Source organism: Nyctereutes procyonoides, unplaced genomic scaffold (genome assembly GCF_905146905.1).
Source record: "Nyctereutes procyonoides isolate TBG_1078 unplaced genomic scaffold, NYPRO_anot_genome, whole genome shotgun sequence".
Lineage (NCBI taxonomy): Eukaryota > Metazoa > Chordata > Mammalia > Carnivora > Canidae > Nyctereutes > Nyctereutes procyonoides.
Genome location: NW_026575132.1, coordinates 33845075 through 33864257, shown reverse-complemented (window position 1 = coordinate 33864257; position 19183 = coordinate 33845075). Strand labels below are relative to the sequence as shown.

At 46.1% G+C, this 19183-nt stretch overlaps 1 protein-coding gene across 3 annotated transcripts in view; it reads left to right on the top strand.

Moving 5' to 3' along the window:
* Nucleotides 1-1487: 1487 nt before the first annotated feature.
* Nucleotides 1488-19183, top strand: part of TMEM72 (transmembrane protein 72) — a 28389-nt gene continuing 10693 nt past the window's right edge. The window contains exons 1-2 of one of the 3 annotated variants that reach the window (XR_008666970.1): nt 1488-1764; nt 12727-13494. Coding sequence is in view for 1 of the 3 variants with exons in the window: in XM_055345056.1 (XP_055201031.1) it covers nt 1695-1764 (70 nt within the window). In the remaining 2 variants the exon portion in view is untranslated. Of the gene's footprint in view, nt 1765-12012; nt 13495-19183 lie in introns of those variants that run through there. The other 2 variants (XR_008666971.1, XM_055345056.1) reach the window with 2 other exon arrangements.

Here is a 19183-nt window from a genome sequence, read left to right as displayed (position 1 = left end):
AACAACAAGGAACAGGTAAGTTTAGCAACTCACTAAGGACAACGGGTGCCCAGTGTTGCTGCCATATCACTGGCCAGACTCCAGATGCTGATTGTGCCCTTAGCCTTGACCCTCTCATCTCGAGAGAGCTGCCTGTCCTGATACAGGTGCACCCAAAGAGAGGGAGCCCACCCCGTCCTCAGGCCCCTTGTTAAAAGTGAGGGACACTTCCCCAAAAGTGCATCAGCACATGCTCCTTCCAGGCTGTTTGACCAGAACTGAGACCAATGCTCATTCCTAAAACAAAGGCATGAAGCAGGGGAGGCTATAATCGGGACTGAACTAAACAGACCTTGTAAAACAAGGCCTGAAAGGACTCTACATCTTTTGAGCAAGGAGATGTCAGATACTCAAGAAAACTAGCTGCTGTGATCAGGGAGGAAGCAAGGCGTGCTGTGGGGGCTGACCAGAGCTTCCCAAAGAGTTCAAAGAGAACGGGATCCCACAGGGCATGGAGCCACAGGGCTACTGACCCTGGCCTCCAGGAACAACATCTGTCTGGTTCAGTGTCTGCCACAGAGACCCAGGTACCAGCACGCGGGAGAAACAATGCATAGATGCACAGGTGCCAAGACCTGTAAAAAACAGGGAAGTTTGGAGTTGATAAACACAGTCGGCTGTTAAATACAGTCAGCTGACCCAAGAAATAAACAGGTCAAAACACACATTTTTTAACTTGATCACATGAATAAAGAGATTCTTAAACTCATTCAAGGGGGGAGATGAAAAAAATGATAGTTTTTATGGAATATTAATAAATCTTGATCAAATGAATCACATTGGGATAACTTTTTTTTATCATCCTAAGTATTTAATTCCCATCTTCCATTTCCCCTATCCCTCCATCCACCTCCCTCTGGTAACCATCAGTTTGTTCTCTATTGTTAAGAGTCTGTTTTTTGGCTTGTGTCTCCCTTTTTTTTCTTTTGCTCATTGGTTTTGTTTCTTAAATTCCACATATGAGCAAGATCACATAGTACTCCTCTTTCTCTGACTGACTTATTTCACTAGGTATGTCTGGTCGAGTCCAAATCCAAGACTGCAGAGCTTTCTAATCCTCCTATATGCAGAAGAATAGAAGCTTAGAACTTATTTCAAAAGCTGTTTCTGCTAGTAATTTAAAGACACATCTTTTTCTCCCACACACAGACCACCACAGACCTGTCACCTCTAGACGCCAACCGTCCTAGACCCTGTGGGCCTGAAGCCCAGGTGTGACTTTCTCAAAGCTGACCTGTAAGAAAGGGCCGGATCTGGCTCCTCGACTCTCCTCCCACCCAGAAATGGTTAATTGCCAGCTCCAGGCTTCCTCCAGCCCAGCCCTAATTGGCCTGATCTCAAGCGGCTGGCCGTGCTGGAGCTGCAGCAGCTCCAAGCCAGGCTGGAGCTGCACAGAGCAGCAGGGGCATTCTTCCAAGGTAATGATTAAGCCAAGTGTCTGGCAAGGGCACAGGCAGCAAAGCCGGGAAGGTGAGCCCTATTCACACCTCAGCCAGGCTGCGGTGGCCAGGACTGGTTTGGAAGGCAGGGCCCCAGGGCACGGGGGCCCAGAGCCGACAGCCACAGCCTCCCTCTGCACACGGGCATCCAGGAGTATCTCAGGCTGAAGCCTCCACTGCCTGCCCCACTGGGACCCTGCCCTCAACCCTGGCACCATGAAGCTGCAGATGTTCTGGACTGGTCTGGAATACACCTGCCGGCTCCTGGGCATCACCACTGCTGCAGGTAAGACCCGCCTCCCAGCTGCCATCCCCTATGCCTGGCCACTGTCACCCAGGCTGCTTGAGGGGTGGGAGCCAGCCAGCTGGGACAGATGGACACCCCTGGCCACATCTGCCCTCACTTTTGTTCCCAGAAACACTACTCTGCAGGGCAGCAGCAGGTGCAGTGGGGTGAGCCTGGGTGATGGAAGCACTCTCCACTCGGCAAGCCAGCACCCATGTGACCTTGGGAGCCTCAGTGTCCTAATCTGGAAAATGAGTTGAGAAGATCTGCACTACCTCCTTGAGGGCTCTTATGAGGTGGATATAGGAGCTGAAGGTGGAGATATAAAAGGCCAAGACAAATGTGAGAATCAGTCACCTCACTGTATAGTTTTGAAGATGGTCAACAGAGATCATCATGTTTTACTCAGACCACAGCTCCATTTTATGGAAAGAGAATTCTCAGTACTTAGGACAGGCCAAGCTCTAGCACTGGCCATGGAGATCCTGAGCTTCCCTTGACCCACGTCCACCTCCTTAACAGAAAGTCCTGTAGAAACCCAGACCCCCTCTCTGTGGCCTGACTGCAAGAACACACTGGGTTTGGAGTAGAAACGGTTCCCTCTGCTGGGCTTCTCTCCCTCATCCAGCCTGAGGCTGCTCAACTCCCAGAGATGAACCAGAGCAACCACAATCCTGAGTTATGCCTGCTTACTTCCCCAGCCCAGACCCTTACCTTTAGCCCCCCAGGACCCCACATGGCCAGGGTCTGCATGCAGGAAGTGAGAAGACAGCATTCTGAGCTCTTAGCTCTGGGCCCCATGTCCCTTGGGAACATGGAAGAGACACACATTGTTCACCAAGTCCATCCTCACCACTGGACAAAATCTAGTATCAGTCTTGGCAAATGGGAAATGTCCCCCAGCTCAGACTCCAATCAGGCTGGTTCCTGCCCCTACCCTGTCATTTGCTGATGTGTGACTTTGGGACAGCTGAGCCACCCAGACCTCTGTGATGCCACTCTCTGATCTGGACCTGCTGACCAGGTGTTTTGGAGGATCAAGGATGCACAAACTGAGCAGAGCTCAATGGAATTAGGAGAAGCCTGTGTGACCTGGTTCAGAGCTTGGTGGGGAGGCTGGCCAGTGGGCTCTTCTAGTGCCTAGGTCCTCAGCACAAAAACTTAGCTGTTGGAGAAGATCTAATGCCACCTCTCCTGTTACAAGATGGAACACTTGGGCCCAAATACAGTCAATAACCTTGTCCAAGGTCACACTGCAGATCAGAGGAACAGCTGATCTTGAGCCCAGGTGCCTCAATTTTTTAAAAGGCCAGGACTCTGGCCAAAGAACGCCCTGCTTCCCAGAGTAGGAAACCCCACCCAGTGGACACCAGGAAGGGTCAGGAATTGCTCTGCTGAGGGCTCTGAGTAAATGGGCTGGTGGGGGAGCCCATTTCAGCCTCTGCCAGAACCACCTTATCACCTACATGTAAGGGAATGCCTGCCAAGACCCACAACTTCTCATCTGAGGATAAGAAGGTAAACCTAAATAGGGTTTCTGTGTCTGGGGTTCAAGTCCTATTGTACCCCTGTTGATCTGAGCACACCCAGCTCTCCTATAGGCCTTGGCTTCCAGAGAGGTAAAATGCACCCTTTTCAGCTATCAGATATCTTGGTAATAATTTCCCTTGCTACATTCTGCTCAGAGCTGAGGCCTGCCCCCTATCAGAAAGCTGTTTTTAAGATACATGTGTTTTTCTAATAGCCTAGCAAAAGACAGTTTAAAAGTTTGATTTATCTTCACACACACACACACACACACACACACACACAATTCCTCTTAACCACAACTCTTATCTCTGTGCAGAGGGCTGCCATTAATGCTGAAGATGGGCCTTCTGCTTGGTTTTGATATAGGATCCAGGCTAAAAATAGGGCATCAGTTGCCTTTTAATGGCCAGGCTTTCCAATAATCTTGTTTGAGCTTTCTAGAGTGCTGGGAGCAAGTGGGAAGCTAGAGAGAGGGGCTTTGATACTCATGGGCAAATCTCAAGTTTCTTCCAGCATCACTAAATTCCTGGACTGTTTCCAGCGGGTAAGATTTGCAAATTCCTTATTCCCTTAAGCCTCTTGTTGTTGAAATCTCTGTTGAAAATCTGGGCCTCATTTATAGTGGCATTGCTACTAGAAAGGAAGTAAGACTTGAGAGAGACTGTCATTTTGCAGAAACCCCAGGAGACCTAAGGTAGCCCCTGGTCCTTCTATGAGAAGAAGTATTAGATTCTCCAGAAGCTAGGAAAAGTATGTGGCCCAAGGTTACCCAGAGTGTCACCTGCAGGGACCAAGCAGCTGCCAATCCAGCAGCCTCTTCTCTGGATCCCTTTCCCCTCTGTTGATGGAATCTAGGACTGTTACAGATCCCAAGGGTACTAGACCCTAGAAGACTCCACCAGAATGGCAAGGCCCAGTGGTGATGGCCTGGCTGGATGAGTTCATCTCTTCTTCTCCTCCCAGCCACTCTGGATGAAGCTTCATCAGGATGTCCAGTTGTCGCATGGGCCATTGCTGCCCCAGCCCCATGCCCAGCCCCATACCAACAGTGGGCACCGACAGAGCATTGCCACTGCTAAACAGAGGAAGACAGGCCACAAGCAGATAGCACCCACTGAAGCACTGAAAGTGTTTCTAAAATTAGAAAATTGTCTCCCATTAGAATTTCTTTATGACTTTGAGCCAGTTATAAGATTTCCAGGTCATGACAGAGCTTCTCCCCAACATTTGTCTTACACTTGGCTAGCTTCACTCATTTGTATTACCTCTCTGGTATGGAAGACTCTGTGTGTGTGTGTGTGTGTGTGTGTGTGTGTGTGTGTTAATGCACACATGTGTGACCACTAGTGTCTCTCCAGCTGAGATGTGGCTCCAGGAATCACCCAAACAGACAAACACAACTGGGGAACTGCAAACAGATTGTGAGTGCTCCACACCTCCCTGTGTCAGACTCCCACTTGTCCAACCTTCAAAGCAGGTTCTCACTGTGTCCACATAAAGGCAAGGCCATGACATCCTGAGTTAAAGATTCGGGCCTCAAAGGATGCTCAGCCCTGTGATGTATTTTCACTACAAATCAACCATCAGAGAAGGGAACCTGGGAAGTGGGTTTTAACTGAGATGGGAGCACAGAGGTATGGGGTACCCTTTCTCTGTCCCACAGGACTAGTCCCCATCCCTGTTCTTAGAAAGCAGAATTGGCTTCCCTTTGAACTTCCACAATCCTCTTAATCCCTGAGGGACAATCTCCATGAAGTTCCTCGCCACTCCTCAGCCCCAACCCCAAGTCTGTGTGGAAGAGAATGGAAAGAGCCCACTGTGTCAGCCCTTTGTTGAGACTCTTGCAACTTTCTCAGAGCCAGGGTACTCAAGACTGAGGTTCTTACTGCCAGCACTTGAGGGATTTCTTCACTCTTCCAACTCTACTCTGGGGTAATAACTGATAATGACTATTATTTGAGTATTCACTGTGAGTCAAGCTCTGACTACATGTTTCAAATGTATTATTTCCTTTACCCTCATAACTACCCTTTGAAGCATCATCATGCTCATTGTCACCCCCACTGTATGTGAGGGGAAACTGAGGCTTGGTAAGGTGAAACATCTTGCTCGGGGTCTCACAACAACCAGGAACAAAGAGGCAAGACTAACTGATAAGGATCTATTCCTGAGATCTTACTCTTAATCAATGTGTCCTCCACCTAAATCAGGCTAAAGGATATGTCTTTCTATGTCTTGGCAACCCCAAGATACAAGATACAAAACACACAAAGGGTACCAAGGAGGCTTGTCTGAGACCATACCAAACACAGGCTCAAGCAGGCAGGGTCATGGTGAGGTTGGGCACAGTTACACTGAAGGATAGTAAGCATGATCAAATACTTCCTAAATCTAAAGACACTGATATTTGATCCAGATGCTCATTTTCTCTCTCTGAATAATTGCTGTGCATACTTTGACTGGCACTACCATAACCATCCAGCCAAATCCTCTCCTGGACCTCATCAGAGGACAGACAAATCTGTTCACATTTCCAGAGGGAACTATCACATCAGGATCTTCTATTTGTGGGTCCAGAGATGCATAACTGAGAACAACAGTAAGATAAGTAATGATCTGGCTAAAACCCTACCAGTGTCTATGAAGGCCAAATGCTGATCTTGGTACTATTTTACAAGTGAGAAAACTAAAGATCAGAATGTTCAAGTAGCTTGACACAGGTCACTCAGCCAGTAGACAGCAGATCTGGTGTTGGAGGTCCAGTCTGCCCACTCACAGGGCAGTGATACAGGGGCACATCTGGGGACTGTCAGCATACTGCTCCTAGAGAAGGGCACTACACAGCCAACAGGGAAATGGGCTGTGGAGACAAAGTCATTTTGAACGAGCCCCATTTGCCAGGCTAACGTGCTCTTTCTCACAAATCAACTATTTTAGAGCAACCTGGAATCACTTAGGGGTTTTGTTTTGTTCCAGGTTTTTGACCCATTAACTTCTTCTCTACATAAAGGACCGAACCACATTCCCAACAGCCCCACTCCTTGCCAACACTCAGTTTGAAATGGAGATTTGCCTTATTAATATAGCCTAAGACAAAAGAAACATTTAAAACCAGATGTTCTCATTATTTTTTAAAGAGTACAGCAAATGCATAGTTTGACCTTAGCCCTATCAAAGCCTTAAACAAACAAAAAAAAACCCTAATGCTTCTGAGGCAACCACTTTCGGCCTTCTATGCTAACTTCCATCCTTCTTAAATGTATCCCCGTGATGATCTCCTGCCATCTAAGGAAACTTCATGTACTTCAATGTGTCCATCAGTGGATTTATTACCCAAGCAAGACCACATTGTTTTCAGATCCTCCAAATGGATGTTGACTGTTTTTCTTTTCCAGTCTGATTGTCTCAATGAGTAAATGAAATATCTCTACCTCTCTTCCCCTGTCTTACCACTGGTTTTGTTCAAACATTTTTTTTTCCTTTACTTCCTTGTGCCTATGTCTTTCCTAGATTTAGAACAAGGAAACTACATTTAGGACTCATTTATTCAACAAACATTTGCTGAGTTCCCATTTTGTGTAATGTAGACACATAGATTAGGATAGTGTGACCCCTACCCTTGAGAAGCACATGATATGACCAAGAAGACAAGCTCCAAAAATACATCCCAGCACAAAGCACTGCAGTTCAGAGTTTGGAGGAGTGAATTTGTGTCCTACTAATTGTGAGATGTGTGACCTAACCAGTTTAAACATCAGTTTTTTCACCTATGAAATGGGGATAATGAGTGTATCTACCTTCTGGGGTTGTGAGAATTCAACGAAACAATGACTAAAACAGCAAACTGCCTGGCACATAGATTCTCAGTCAGTGCTGGTTAATTTTTAGAGGAAATATGTAGAACACAGGGACTATGTAGCATGAGTGATGAGCTCTTCCAGAAGAAAGACCAGAGGAAAGGAACAAAGCAGGCTATGACCCTTGAAGCTGCAAAGTGAGGAAGGAGTTAGAATGTGAAGTCTTTTACTGAGTAACATTTTTCTTCACATTTCAAGGTTGGGTCATTATCAGCCCTCAGGAAATTGATTACTTCTATACTACATACAGTAACCAAATCAGAAGGAAGATGGTAGCTTCATTTTTTTTTTTATGGCCAGACAATTCTCTTAAAATTGTCCATAGTTCTGAACAACCAAAGAGGGCTATTATCCAAAAGGAATGTCCTTAGATATAAGTGGCAGATGCTGAAGTGAGAGAGCCTTCTGTGGGCTCCACCTGAACCTTCCTAGATTGCAGATACCAGGTGAAGATCTGATGAAGACACATGGCTCATGTGGCATAGAAGGAGAGTAACTGGAGGCATAGTCATTGTTTCTGGCACCGGGAAATCTGTCATGTGGAAGAGTGATCAGATGCATTATTTTTGAATAAGAAAGAATAAGAAGCAAATACCTTGGGCTAATACTCTGACCTGAAATTAAGACCTAGAAGAAATTTTCCCCGTAGGTCCTTGCAAGAAAGATGCTATTCTGTGTTACAGGCAATATCCTTAATAGTATCAGTGAACCCTGCAGGGCTGTAAAGATATCATCATCAAAAAGTAGCATATCAGCATACTATTTATTCTACACAAACTTTCCTGAAGTCTGAAAAGGAAAGAATACTTTTCAACTCATTCTATAGGACTAACATTACTCTAATACCAAAACCAGACAAAAGCATCATAAAGAAACTACAGACATATATCCCCCAAAACACAGTGGTAAAAATCCAAACAATGTTTTAGCAAATCAAAAAAATATATATGTTAAGTGGATAGTATATCATAAACAAGTGACATTTATCCTAGAAATATTAAAGTTGCTTTATTTTTTAAAAATATTATTTATTTATTTATTCATGAGAGACACAGAGAGAAAGGCAGAGACATGGGCAGAGGGAGAAATAGGCTCCATGCAGGCAGAGACATAGGCAGAGGGAGAAGTAGGCTCCATGCAATGTGGGACTCGATCCCCAGACCCCGGGATAATGCACTGAGCCAAAGGCAGACGCTCACCCATTGAGCCACCCAGTCATCCCATTAAAGTTGCTTTAATATTTGAAAATCAATATAACTCACCATGTTAACAAACTAAAAAAGAAAAGCTTTTTATACTTTATATATTTATTTATATTATTATCAGAATAGACACAGAGAAGGTATTTTACAAAATTCAGCATTGTTTCCTGACAAAAATCATCATCAAACTGGGAATAGAAGAAAACTTTCTCAACTTAGAAACAGCATTTAAAATAAAAAAAAAAAACCCTACAAGTACTTACAAGTAAAAGACCAAATGTTCTTCCCCTGAATTAGTAATAAGACAAGGATGTTCACTCTTGCCACTTCTAGCAAACTCTGTATTAAAGATTCTAGCCAGCAAAATAAGGCAAGAAAAAGAAATAAAATTCATACAGATCAGCAAGGAAGAAGCAAAATTTGTTATTCACAGAAAACATGATCATCTATGGAAAATCTGATGGAATCTACCAGAAAAGCTACTAGATCCAATAAAGGGTTTAGTAAGGTTGCAGAAGACAGAATCAATACAGAACAGCCAATCATATTTCTATATACTAGCAGCAAAAAATTAGAAAATGAAAACTTTTAAATACAATTTACAATAGAATCAAAAATATAAAGTACTTGGGGATAAATATGACCCCAAATGTGTAAATAAAGTTTCCTGTACACTGGAAACTAAAAAAAACTCGCTGAGAGGTAGTAAAAAGGCCTAAATAAATGGAGAAATATACCCTGCTCATGGGTCAGAAGACTCAACATTGTTAAGAGGTCAATTCCTCCCAAAACTGCTGTATGGTTTAAATGCAAACCCAATCAAAATCCCAATAGAGTATTTTCTAAAACTTGAAGGTGTTTCTAAAATTCACATAAAAATGGGGATCCCTGGGTGGCGCAGCGGTTTGGCGCCTGCCTTTGGCCCAGGGCGCGATCCTGGAGACCCGGGATCGAATCCCACGTCAGGCTCCCGGTGCATGGAGCCTGCTTCTCCCTCTGCCTATGTCTCTGCCTCTCTCTCTCTCTCTCTCTCTCTCTGTGTGACTATCATAAATAAATAAAAATAAAAATAAATAAATATAAAAAAATAAAATTCACATAAAAATGAAAAGTTCCTAATACAACCAAAACAATTTTGTAATCAAAGAGCAAAGTTAAGACATTAACACTCCCTGATATCACTTACTAGAAGTCTACAAAATCAAGGCAATACAGCATTGTAACAAAGAAAGACGAATAAATTAATGGAACAGAATAGAGTACAAAAATAAACCTATATATATATATAAACAACAGACTTTTGACAAAAATATGGAGACAATTTAGTGTAGAAAGGATAACTTTTTCAACAAATGGTACTGAACAATATCCATTTACCAAAAAAAAGTCTATTTATACCTTGTACCATACACAAAAAAGACTAAAATGGATTCTAGACCTAAATTTGAAACCTAAAACTAGAAAATGTTTATTTTTCTAAAGCTTTTAGTTTATCTATCTATCTATCTATCTATACTATTTATTTGAGAGAGAGAGAGACAGAGGGCAGAGGGAGGAGCAGAGGGAGGGCGACAAACAGACTCTGTGATAAGCCTGGAGCCGAACTTGGGGCTCAGTCCCATGGCCCCAAGAGCATGACTTGAGCGTAAATCAAGAGTTGCACATTTACCCAACTGAGCCACCCAGGAGCCCCTAAAACTACAAAATTTTAGATAATAAACCCTAAGTAATGAGTTAGGCAGCTATTTCCTATTTACAATATCAAAAGTTCAATCCACAAAACAACAAATTGATAAATTGCATGCCATCAAAATTTAAAACTTCCTGTTTTGAAATACAATGTTAAAGAGAATGAAAAAACAAGTTAACAAAGAGATATGATGGCAAATAAGCCCATGAAAAGATGTTCCACATCATTAGTCATCAAGGAAATGCAAATCAAAAGTAAAATGAGCTACGACTACATAGTATTAGAATGGCTTAAAATAAAGAAACTTACCATACCAAGTGCTGAATGTTGGCAAGGATGTGGAACTCTCATATACTACTGATGGTAATGTAAAATGGTGCACTCACTTTGGGAATGATTTTGGCAGTTTCTTAAAAAATTAGACATATACCAGGGCACCTGGGTGGCTCAGTGGTTGAGCATCTGTCTTTGGCTCAATTTGTGATCCCGGGGTCCTGGGATTGAGTCCCACATCAGGCTCCCCACAGAGAGTCTGCTTCTCTCCCTATGTCTCTGCCTCTCTCCATGTGTCTCTCATGAATAAATAAAATCTAAAAAAAAAATTAGACATATACCTACCATATAATCCAATCATTCCCCTCCAGCTATTTATATGATCCAATCATTCTGCTCCTAGCTATTTATACCCAAGAGAAAAGAAAGCAAAGTCCAACAAAAGTTGTACATGAATGTTCATAGCATCTTTATTTGTAATAGCCAGAAGCTAGAGAAAATTCAAATGCCCACCAACAGAGGAGTTATAAAATAACCAAGGCATTCCATACTACTTACAATAGAAAGGCATCGCTACTGATACATGCTACCACATAGATAAACCTCAAAATAATCATACCGATTGAAAGTAGATAGGAAAAAAAAAAGAGTACATACTCTATGACTCCACTTTTGTAAACTTCTAGAAAATGCAAACTAATCTCTAGTGACCAAAAGCAGATGGGTGGTTGTCTGGGGGTGGATGGAAGCATGGGAAGGTATTATTATAAGGATACAAGGGCCATTCTGCTTTCTGATGTCCCTCATGTTTGGCTCAGGTAGAGGTGCATGATAATGGCAGGTGCAGGAGAGAGCAGGCCCAGTTCATGAAACCATTTCACATTTTTGCTTGCACGATGACTGATAATATCCTCTTCCCAAAGCAAGTCACATTGCTAAGCTCAGATTCAAGGGATGGGGAAACAGACTTCACTTTAGTGAGGGGGACTGCAAACATAACAAAGAGTGTGGACATAGAGAGAGGCATTATTGCAATCTACCACAAGGCCTCCTTCAAGCCCAAACAAAATAAATCTCCTGGCTGGTCAACTTTGGTCTATAGCTCATGTTTGGAGAATCAAGTTTAGAGAATCCAAACTGGTGCACTCTCTTGCCTCCAGGAAATTCCCCCTACATAAGCTTGTGAGAGGTGCTGGGGTACTGAGTGCCACACTATACTCTAAAATATCTTCTACTTGAATACCTAGTATTTTCTACTGTAAAATCATGGCATTTTCTCACAGTGCCTCTGAACCCTGGCTCATATGCATCAGGTGTATTATCTCTTGACCCATAGGTAAACCTTTCTGCCATGCTTAGACTCTGTCACAGCTTCTCCCGAGTTAAGAAGCCTACAACTACTACTTTATTATCTCAATGGGTTCTTAGCAACTGGTTCCAACATCTTCATATTCTTAGAAATGGCGCAAACCTAGCTTTTACCTCTATAAGCAGCCTTGACTCTTTCAGAACCTAAACCATCCCCAGCCATTGTCATCAGCTGGTATATCCTTACCTGAAATGTCCTTAAAGACCCCAAGACCTGTAGGAGACACACTATACTTGAGGATGAAGAGGAGCAATGATTATAATAACAGGATGAGTTATGAGGCTGCCCTCAACAGCAGTGAATATGACATTCTCATCCTTCCCCCAGGCATCCAGAGCCAACATCACTGCCTGGTATGAAAAGCGGAAACTGTGACCTCTAGTGACCTCTGCTGCCCGCAGGGCAGTGCACTAAATGTAAGACGGACATTAAAACTCAACCTAGTGATGAAGTAAGAACCAACCATGAGGCCAGTCATGGAACGAAAGCAGCAAAGGACCAGAGGCCACCAGGATAGCCTCTTGGCAGTCAGCACCATGCCATCCTCATGAGCACACCAGCCTAAGCCCTTGGCATCCCTAGCAGCTTGCACAGAGGACATGACACAAGAGATGTTGAAGTAGATGGGGCTTTGGACTCTTGACATCCCAATCAGGCCTGCAGAAGGGACCTAAGACAGGAAATCAATGAACAACATCAGTGTATAAAGAAGAACCCTTTAGCCATAATAAAAATGTGCATTAATGGAGGAAAGGATGAGAATAAACCCTCTCCTCCCCTTGAGAATGCTTGCCTCTCTCAAGCAGGAACAACCTTCCTTTCCTGATAATTCTATTATCAGGAAATAATAGAATAGATAATTCTCATCATCTACATTTGCACAATACTCTATAATTTACTAAGACTGAATGTTCACAGCCATTTACGCATGCTTTTATTATCCCCATTTTCTGGAAGAGGAAGCAGATGAGACAGTTATGGTTTGCTTGAGGAACCAGGACTCGGCTTTCCTGATCAAGCTGTGATTTCTCTCTGCTACAGCACAGCACCCTTGAAGCTTCCACCCACATTCTGAGACCAGAGCTTCAGGACGCCCAGGAGGATGCGCGGAAGGTGGTGCGCCATGGGGTCTTGGTCCAGAATCTCTGCTCCCTGCTAACCTGAACTAGAACAAGCCACTCAGGAAGGTTATTCAGAAGAAAGCCCTGGCTCCTAGGAGAAGAAAATGTTGTGCCTCGACCCAGACAAGAGTGATAGAGAGTAGAGGGAAGGGGACAAGAGGAGGAGGCCAGGCTTATGCACAAATGTTTGTGGAGGAAGAGCTGGCTTTGACTGGTACCAAGTAAGAAGCCTACCAGGGGGCTGTGCAGGAGGAGTGAGACAGAAGAGCAGGGCAGATGGCACCAGAGTGGGCTCATAACGTGGTTCTGGGATGAGGAATAACAGGACCCCAAGAGACAGATAATAAGGACAGATGGAAGGAGTCAATGGGCCACTTAATGGTGGTATAAAAGCAGCTACCTTGCAACTCTACCCAGTACCCCTCCCACCTGCAGTGCAAACAAACAAACAAGAACAAAAAACAAAACAAAACAAAACAAACAAACAAAAAAAAAAAAAAACAGGGCAGCCCGGGTGGCTCAGCTAAAGGTTTAGCGCCTGCCTTCGGCCCAGGGCATGATCCTGGAGACCTGAGATCAAGTCCCACGTCGTGCTCCCTGCATGGAGCCTGCTTCTCCCTCTGCCTGTGTCTCTGCTGCTCTCTCTCAGTCTGTGTCTCTCATGAATAAATAAATAAAATCTTAAAAAAAAAAAACGCACATCTAGGAATCATGACTGTCCTTGGGGGCAATTTTTTCTTACCAAGAATTTATTATAATGAAGCCCTGATTCTGGGGCCATGTATAATATTTGTTTCCACTGTCAAACTCTCAACTCCTCTGTCTCCATGCCCAGCTCTGGGAAAAGGCCTTGGAGTCATTTGTTGAAGTGAATTGTTGGTACAGATGGCTCACACTGAACTAGAGTCCTAAGGAGGCAGAGTTTCAGAGATACCAGCCAGGCTGTCTTGTAAGGAGGAAGGAGGACCAGAAGTACAAGCCAAATTCCATGAGCAGCCAGAGGCTCCTGATCTCTGGGCCATGAACATCTCCAGAGGCCTCGGCTGGAAGCAACCATTCTGGTGGTCACCAAAGGGCCAATGCTGCCACTGCATGCCCTAGGAGTGAACACCTCCTTCCATGTAGGTTGAGCGCCTCTTTAAATTTATGGTGTGCCCCTTCTAATTTAGAGTGAGTACCTTTTTAAATTTAGAGTGAGCACCTCTTTAAACTTTCTGCCCAGGTGCCCTGCTCACTTCACCTTAGTCCTGGCTCTGCCAGACGCCAAAACTTCTCTGTGTCTTACAGACAGCCCTGCCTCAATCTGGAAACCTGGCAGGATTTCCAGGTCCAATTCCACAAAGCAGAGACTGTACCCATTCTCATCCATGGGATTGACAGGAGGCCTCTGAGAGAGCAAGTGGTCTACCTGTGCAGTCCTGGGGAGACAGACACGCAGGAGACAGGATAACCAAATGTCTTCTCCCAACCCAGTCCCATTTTTCACCTAACACTCTTCCTTCCAATTTAAGGCCACACATCATGCTCATTTCGTGGCTTCTGAAATACCCCAGTTCTGGAAACTAGTCCCCTGGAAAAACATTTAGGAAACTGCAGACCCCCAGTCAAACAGTCTTGGGGTCCTATATCTATGTCATGTGGAACTGTAGTGCCTTCCAAAGATAGATCATTCCCAGCACAGTTCAGTGAGCAGCAGGCTAAGAGCTTCCATGGCAATGGCCGCTGCGGTTGTCCTGGCTGAGTAGTGGATACAATTCACAAAATTCTCCTAGAGTAGGGGGTCTCAATTTTTGCTTTCCTCACTTTTTCCACTGGGAATCTTCGTAAAATGAATCTGTAGAAAGGAGCTGCTCTATATTAGGCAAAGCCTCATAGATCCTGCATGAAATCCTAACGTATTATACCACCAGTCGGATTCTACAACCCAAAAGTAGTCGCCAGGAGCCACCCTGCTCCTGGGAGACTGCATCTCTCAGGCTGTGCCTGAATCTGAACAGGAGGAGAGGTGCTGCAGGACCTAGGAGCCCACAGGCTGGCTTTCTGACAACTAAGCTGGGGACCAGTGAGAAGAGCCAAAAGCCCAAGGGGTCTTGAGGGCATGCTCACTGCTAAGAGTCAGAATATAGACCAGACACAGGGGCTTCTAGTCCAAAAATCTCAGGTAGTTAAGAGGATAGGATAAACTGCTTTCCCAGTTACCTGTGGCTGTGTTATAAAACCACTCTGAACCTGAATGACTTACGGCTACATCAATTTTATGATGCTTGAAATGTGGCTCGGGAATTCAGTCAGGGAACAGTGGAGATGGCTCATCTCAGCTAGATGAGGGCTGGGATCTCAGGCTGAGTGGCTGCAATGGGTCCTCTAGGACCAAACATCTGAGCCAGCTGGAGCTGGCTGTGCATCTCTGCCCACCCCACCCCACCCCCATCTCTTTCTCTAGCATTCTCTCTGCATGGTTCACTTGGGCTTCCTCGCACATGGTGGTCTCACGAGCATCAGACTTCTTAGGTGAAAGGGAGAGTGGCTGCCCCCAGAACAAGTTAAGAGGGCTGGGCAGAAACTTTGTGAATTAGCAGTGTAAACTCCTGACATTCTACATCATTCTACTGGACAAGCCAGTCACTAAGGCCAGCCAACATTCAAGGGGAGGGGAGTTAGACTCTACCTCTTGATGAGGGGAGTTGCAAAGAATTTATGGGTAGCTACCATCTAATGCATCCTACTGTATTGCTATAATTAGGGGTATCTCTGTTACCTAACAGTGGAAAGTACCTGGGGGTCGATTCTTATTTTCTGCCACAGAGCCCACCAATTAGCTTGAAGGTCTCTGGAAGTCTGGTCTCTGGAAGTGTCGGCACCCCCAGGGAGCAGCAGGAATATCTTCACAAGGAGACCATTCCCGGCTCACTTACTTTAGTCATGGCAACTGGTGTGACATTCCGAAGCCCAGGAGACCTTTGAGGTTGAAAAGTGCTGGGGAGGAGAGTGAGTTCTCATGGAAGCAGGTCCAATCCCCAGGCTGATTGTCTGTACCCAGACTGTGGCATTAGGGGTTTCCCCGGCACCACCGGCAGAGCTTTCTCCATGGACTTGGCTCCCTGAAGGCACAGCAGGAAGTTGCAAGGTGCAAGGAGACTTGAGGGTGTGGGCCCTGGAAGCCACACTGTCACTGCCCCAGGGTAGGACCAGTGACCTTACCCGGTTTCAGGAAGTGCACAGAGAAGCCCAGAGCCACGGCTGCAGCAGCGGTTGCAGACTCTTATTCCTGCCACTCCGTGCTCCTGGCAGCACCTTGCCTTCCTTCTAGGGGAGGGGGGCGGGCTGTCTTCAGTTTACAGACAGAATGGAGCCTGCATTCAACCTGCTCACAGGGTGTGTGGCCTCTTCCCTCCCTCCACAGCTCTTCATTTCCTGCGTCCACAACAGTCTGCCCAAGCTTCAGCACGTAGCTCCTTTAACCTCCCACCCGTGCTTTACCCAGGCCTGGCACATGGGATGTGCCATAAATGAGGGTGCAGGCTGACTGCTGGGGACTTCGGACCCTGGCTTGCCAGAACAAGTCTTGGGTTGCTGGGTGGAACTGCCCTGGGCAAGGAGATTCACCTGTGGCTACTTCTGACATTCAAAAGAGAATTCTGTTCAGGCTGGGTGAGAATCCCTGGGAGAGGGGACAGGTGGGCAGTCACCACACTCACCTGCAGCTTAGCCTCTGGACAGGTCAGCAAGGCAGTGAAGTGGGAGTTTCCTGGCTCATTCTATGGCAGACATTACAGAAACCCATTCATAGCTGGGCTTGGGGGACACAGTGGTCCACTGCCCATGGCAACAAGGGTCTCATCCGTGTGACACCCCTCGCCCCTCCCACCCCCCGGGCCTTGGAGCCTCTGGACATCAGTCCTGGTCCGGGCTTCCCTCTGCCCTTGACCGCCAGCATGCTTTGGGCTGGGTGCTGCACTTCCAGGAGGCTTGTTGAGATTCTTCTATAAATAATATGGGGTTGATGACTCCCCCCTTGAGGGATGCAGCACAGACTAGACAAGATGCATGGGGGACTAGTGCAGAATACGGCACATGCTGGGACTTCCTTGAAAGGCAGCTGGGCTGGCATGCCCAGGGGGCTTCCAAATCCAAACACCTTCTAGTCCCACACTTCTGCCTTCCACTACCCCCCCCCCCAAAAAAAAAAAAAAACAGGATGCAATGGTGAGGCATGCCCTTCTCTGTGCCTGGGAAGCCTCCTTGTTGGAGCCCCCAGACAGAACCCACCCTCTCCTCCTGAGTCCCTGTGCTTACTGGCAGCCTAGCATGAAACACATGAACAAGGTCTCCAGGGCACAGCATCAGGAGCCACAACCAGAACTTTGCTTCAAACCCATGTGCTGGAGATGGGGAGGCCAGGGAGAGGCCAGGAACACCCCAGAGCACACCTTGTGTCTGCTGCTTAATCTCAGCCAAATATGGCCAAATCCTCTTAACCTGTAGCCTGGGGTCAGGTTGCTCAGCCTCTCCACTCAAGGCCCTCCCTACCCAACCTTTTTTTTTTTTTCCTCCCTGCCCATCCTGCAGAGGCTGCTATTTAAAGACTCACTCTCCCGACTACCCCACAGGGACTGCCTATTGCCCCTTTCTGTGCTAAGTACCAAGGTAAGAACACACAAAATAGAGATTCCAACTCAGCTCTCTCTTCTCTGCTGTTTCACTGACTTTTTTTTAACTGCAAACCAGTGCTGCCGCTACAGCATTCCTAGAATGCCCCTTTGACTACAGGCCTTTTGTTTCCACCAGAAGTCATCAAAATAAGTCTCCACATGCCAAACAAATTCGGGAAAGGGGCTGAGTTCCCAAGACCCTCTCCTGCCACCTGCTGGCCACTCACCACAAGGCCTTGCAAATCTCCAAAGAAGGCCCGGGAATGAAGCCCCTGCCACAAGCAAGCAAGGGACTGAGCACCTGCTATGTACTTGGCATCAGTCAGCTTATTGAATCCTTATAACCATTACGTGCAAGAAAGGATAAGGAGGATTCTGAGGCTCAGAGAGACCTGGTGACTCAGCTACTAACCGTCAGATGTAAGACTACAATGCTGGAATGACTTAGGTTTGTTTTGCCTACACTCTCTGCGCCTGTTTCCTTTCTGTAAAATGAGGATCACATCGTAGTTTCACGTAAGATTGTTGTGATGGTTTAAAGAGCTAATAAATGCGAAGTGCTGAGAACAGGACAGGATATATAGTGAAAACTAAATAGCTGGGCATTTGCCTGCAGCCCGCACACATCACACACACCACACATATATGCATATGTCACATACACATGCACACATCACATGCCCATCACACACGTCACACACATATGCACACATCACATACCATGCATGTACACATCACACACCACACATGCACTTATATACCCTTCACACACACACATGCACACACACATCACACACTACAATGCCACACATACACACCACACATATACAAACACTAGTAGTGGAAATCAGGAAACTCAAGACTCTGTATCCAGAGTCTCGAATTTGGTCTACAGGTCCTTTACTGTCTGATGTATCCTTGGAAGAACTACACAAGGTGACTCATTTTCCTCCTCATAAAATAGGAAGCATAGATCTCCCCATGTCTCAGGGATGCTACAGGGAGCCAGGACGAGCATGACCCCTGTGCATGAAGCATGAAGTGCTCTACAGGTCATGCTGACCCTCTGGAAGTGTGTGTGGCTGACCAGCACTCCCGGCGCTTGCCTGGTACAAGGCAGTGAAGCTCTAGCCCCTGGAGAGGGCAGAGGCAAAGTGTCCTCCACCCAAACCTCCTCCAGACCAAGCCCAGGGGGGCACTGGAGCCCTCTGGAGCCCTCTGACACTAAGCATACTTAGGCACCTCCCTCTCTTCCTAGATTGAAGCATTCTGTCCCCTTCTTCCTAAAGTCCTTCCACAACCCAGTCCCCTCAAAAGCGGGGGCGGGGTGCTGGTGGCTTAAGTGAGGAGCTCTGCACTGCTGCTCAGGAAGGAGGCAGAATTTCCACAGGGGATAAAGGGATCAGGACACCCCAGCCAGAAGTTTATATTGTGTCTCTGCCAGGGAGGAGAGGAGTCATCAGACCCAGGGAAGCAGTCTCCCAGACAGCAGTGATGAAGGGGCCACCCACAGGCCACCAGATACCACAGCCTAGGCCCACCGTCTTGATTTTCTGGGAAGGACACATGGTGGAGCCACAATTCAGCCAATACCAGGGTGTGTCATCTGAGCCCAGAGAGAAATGTAGGATGCGTGCAGTGTAATCAGGTAGGACTGGAAAGAACTCTGGTTAGTGGGCCACGCAGCCTTGCAGGAGGGTTTCAGGACACCTCCATGCTGTCTAT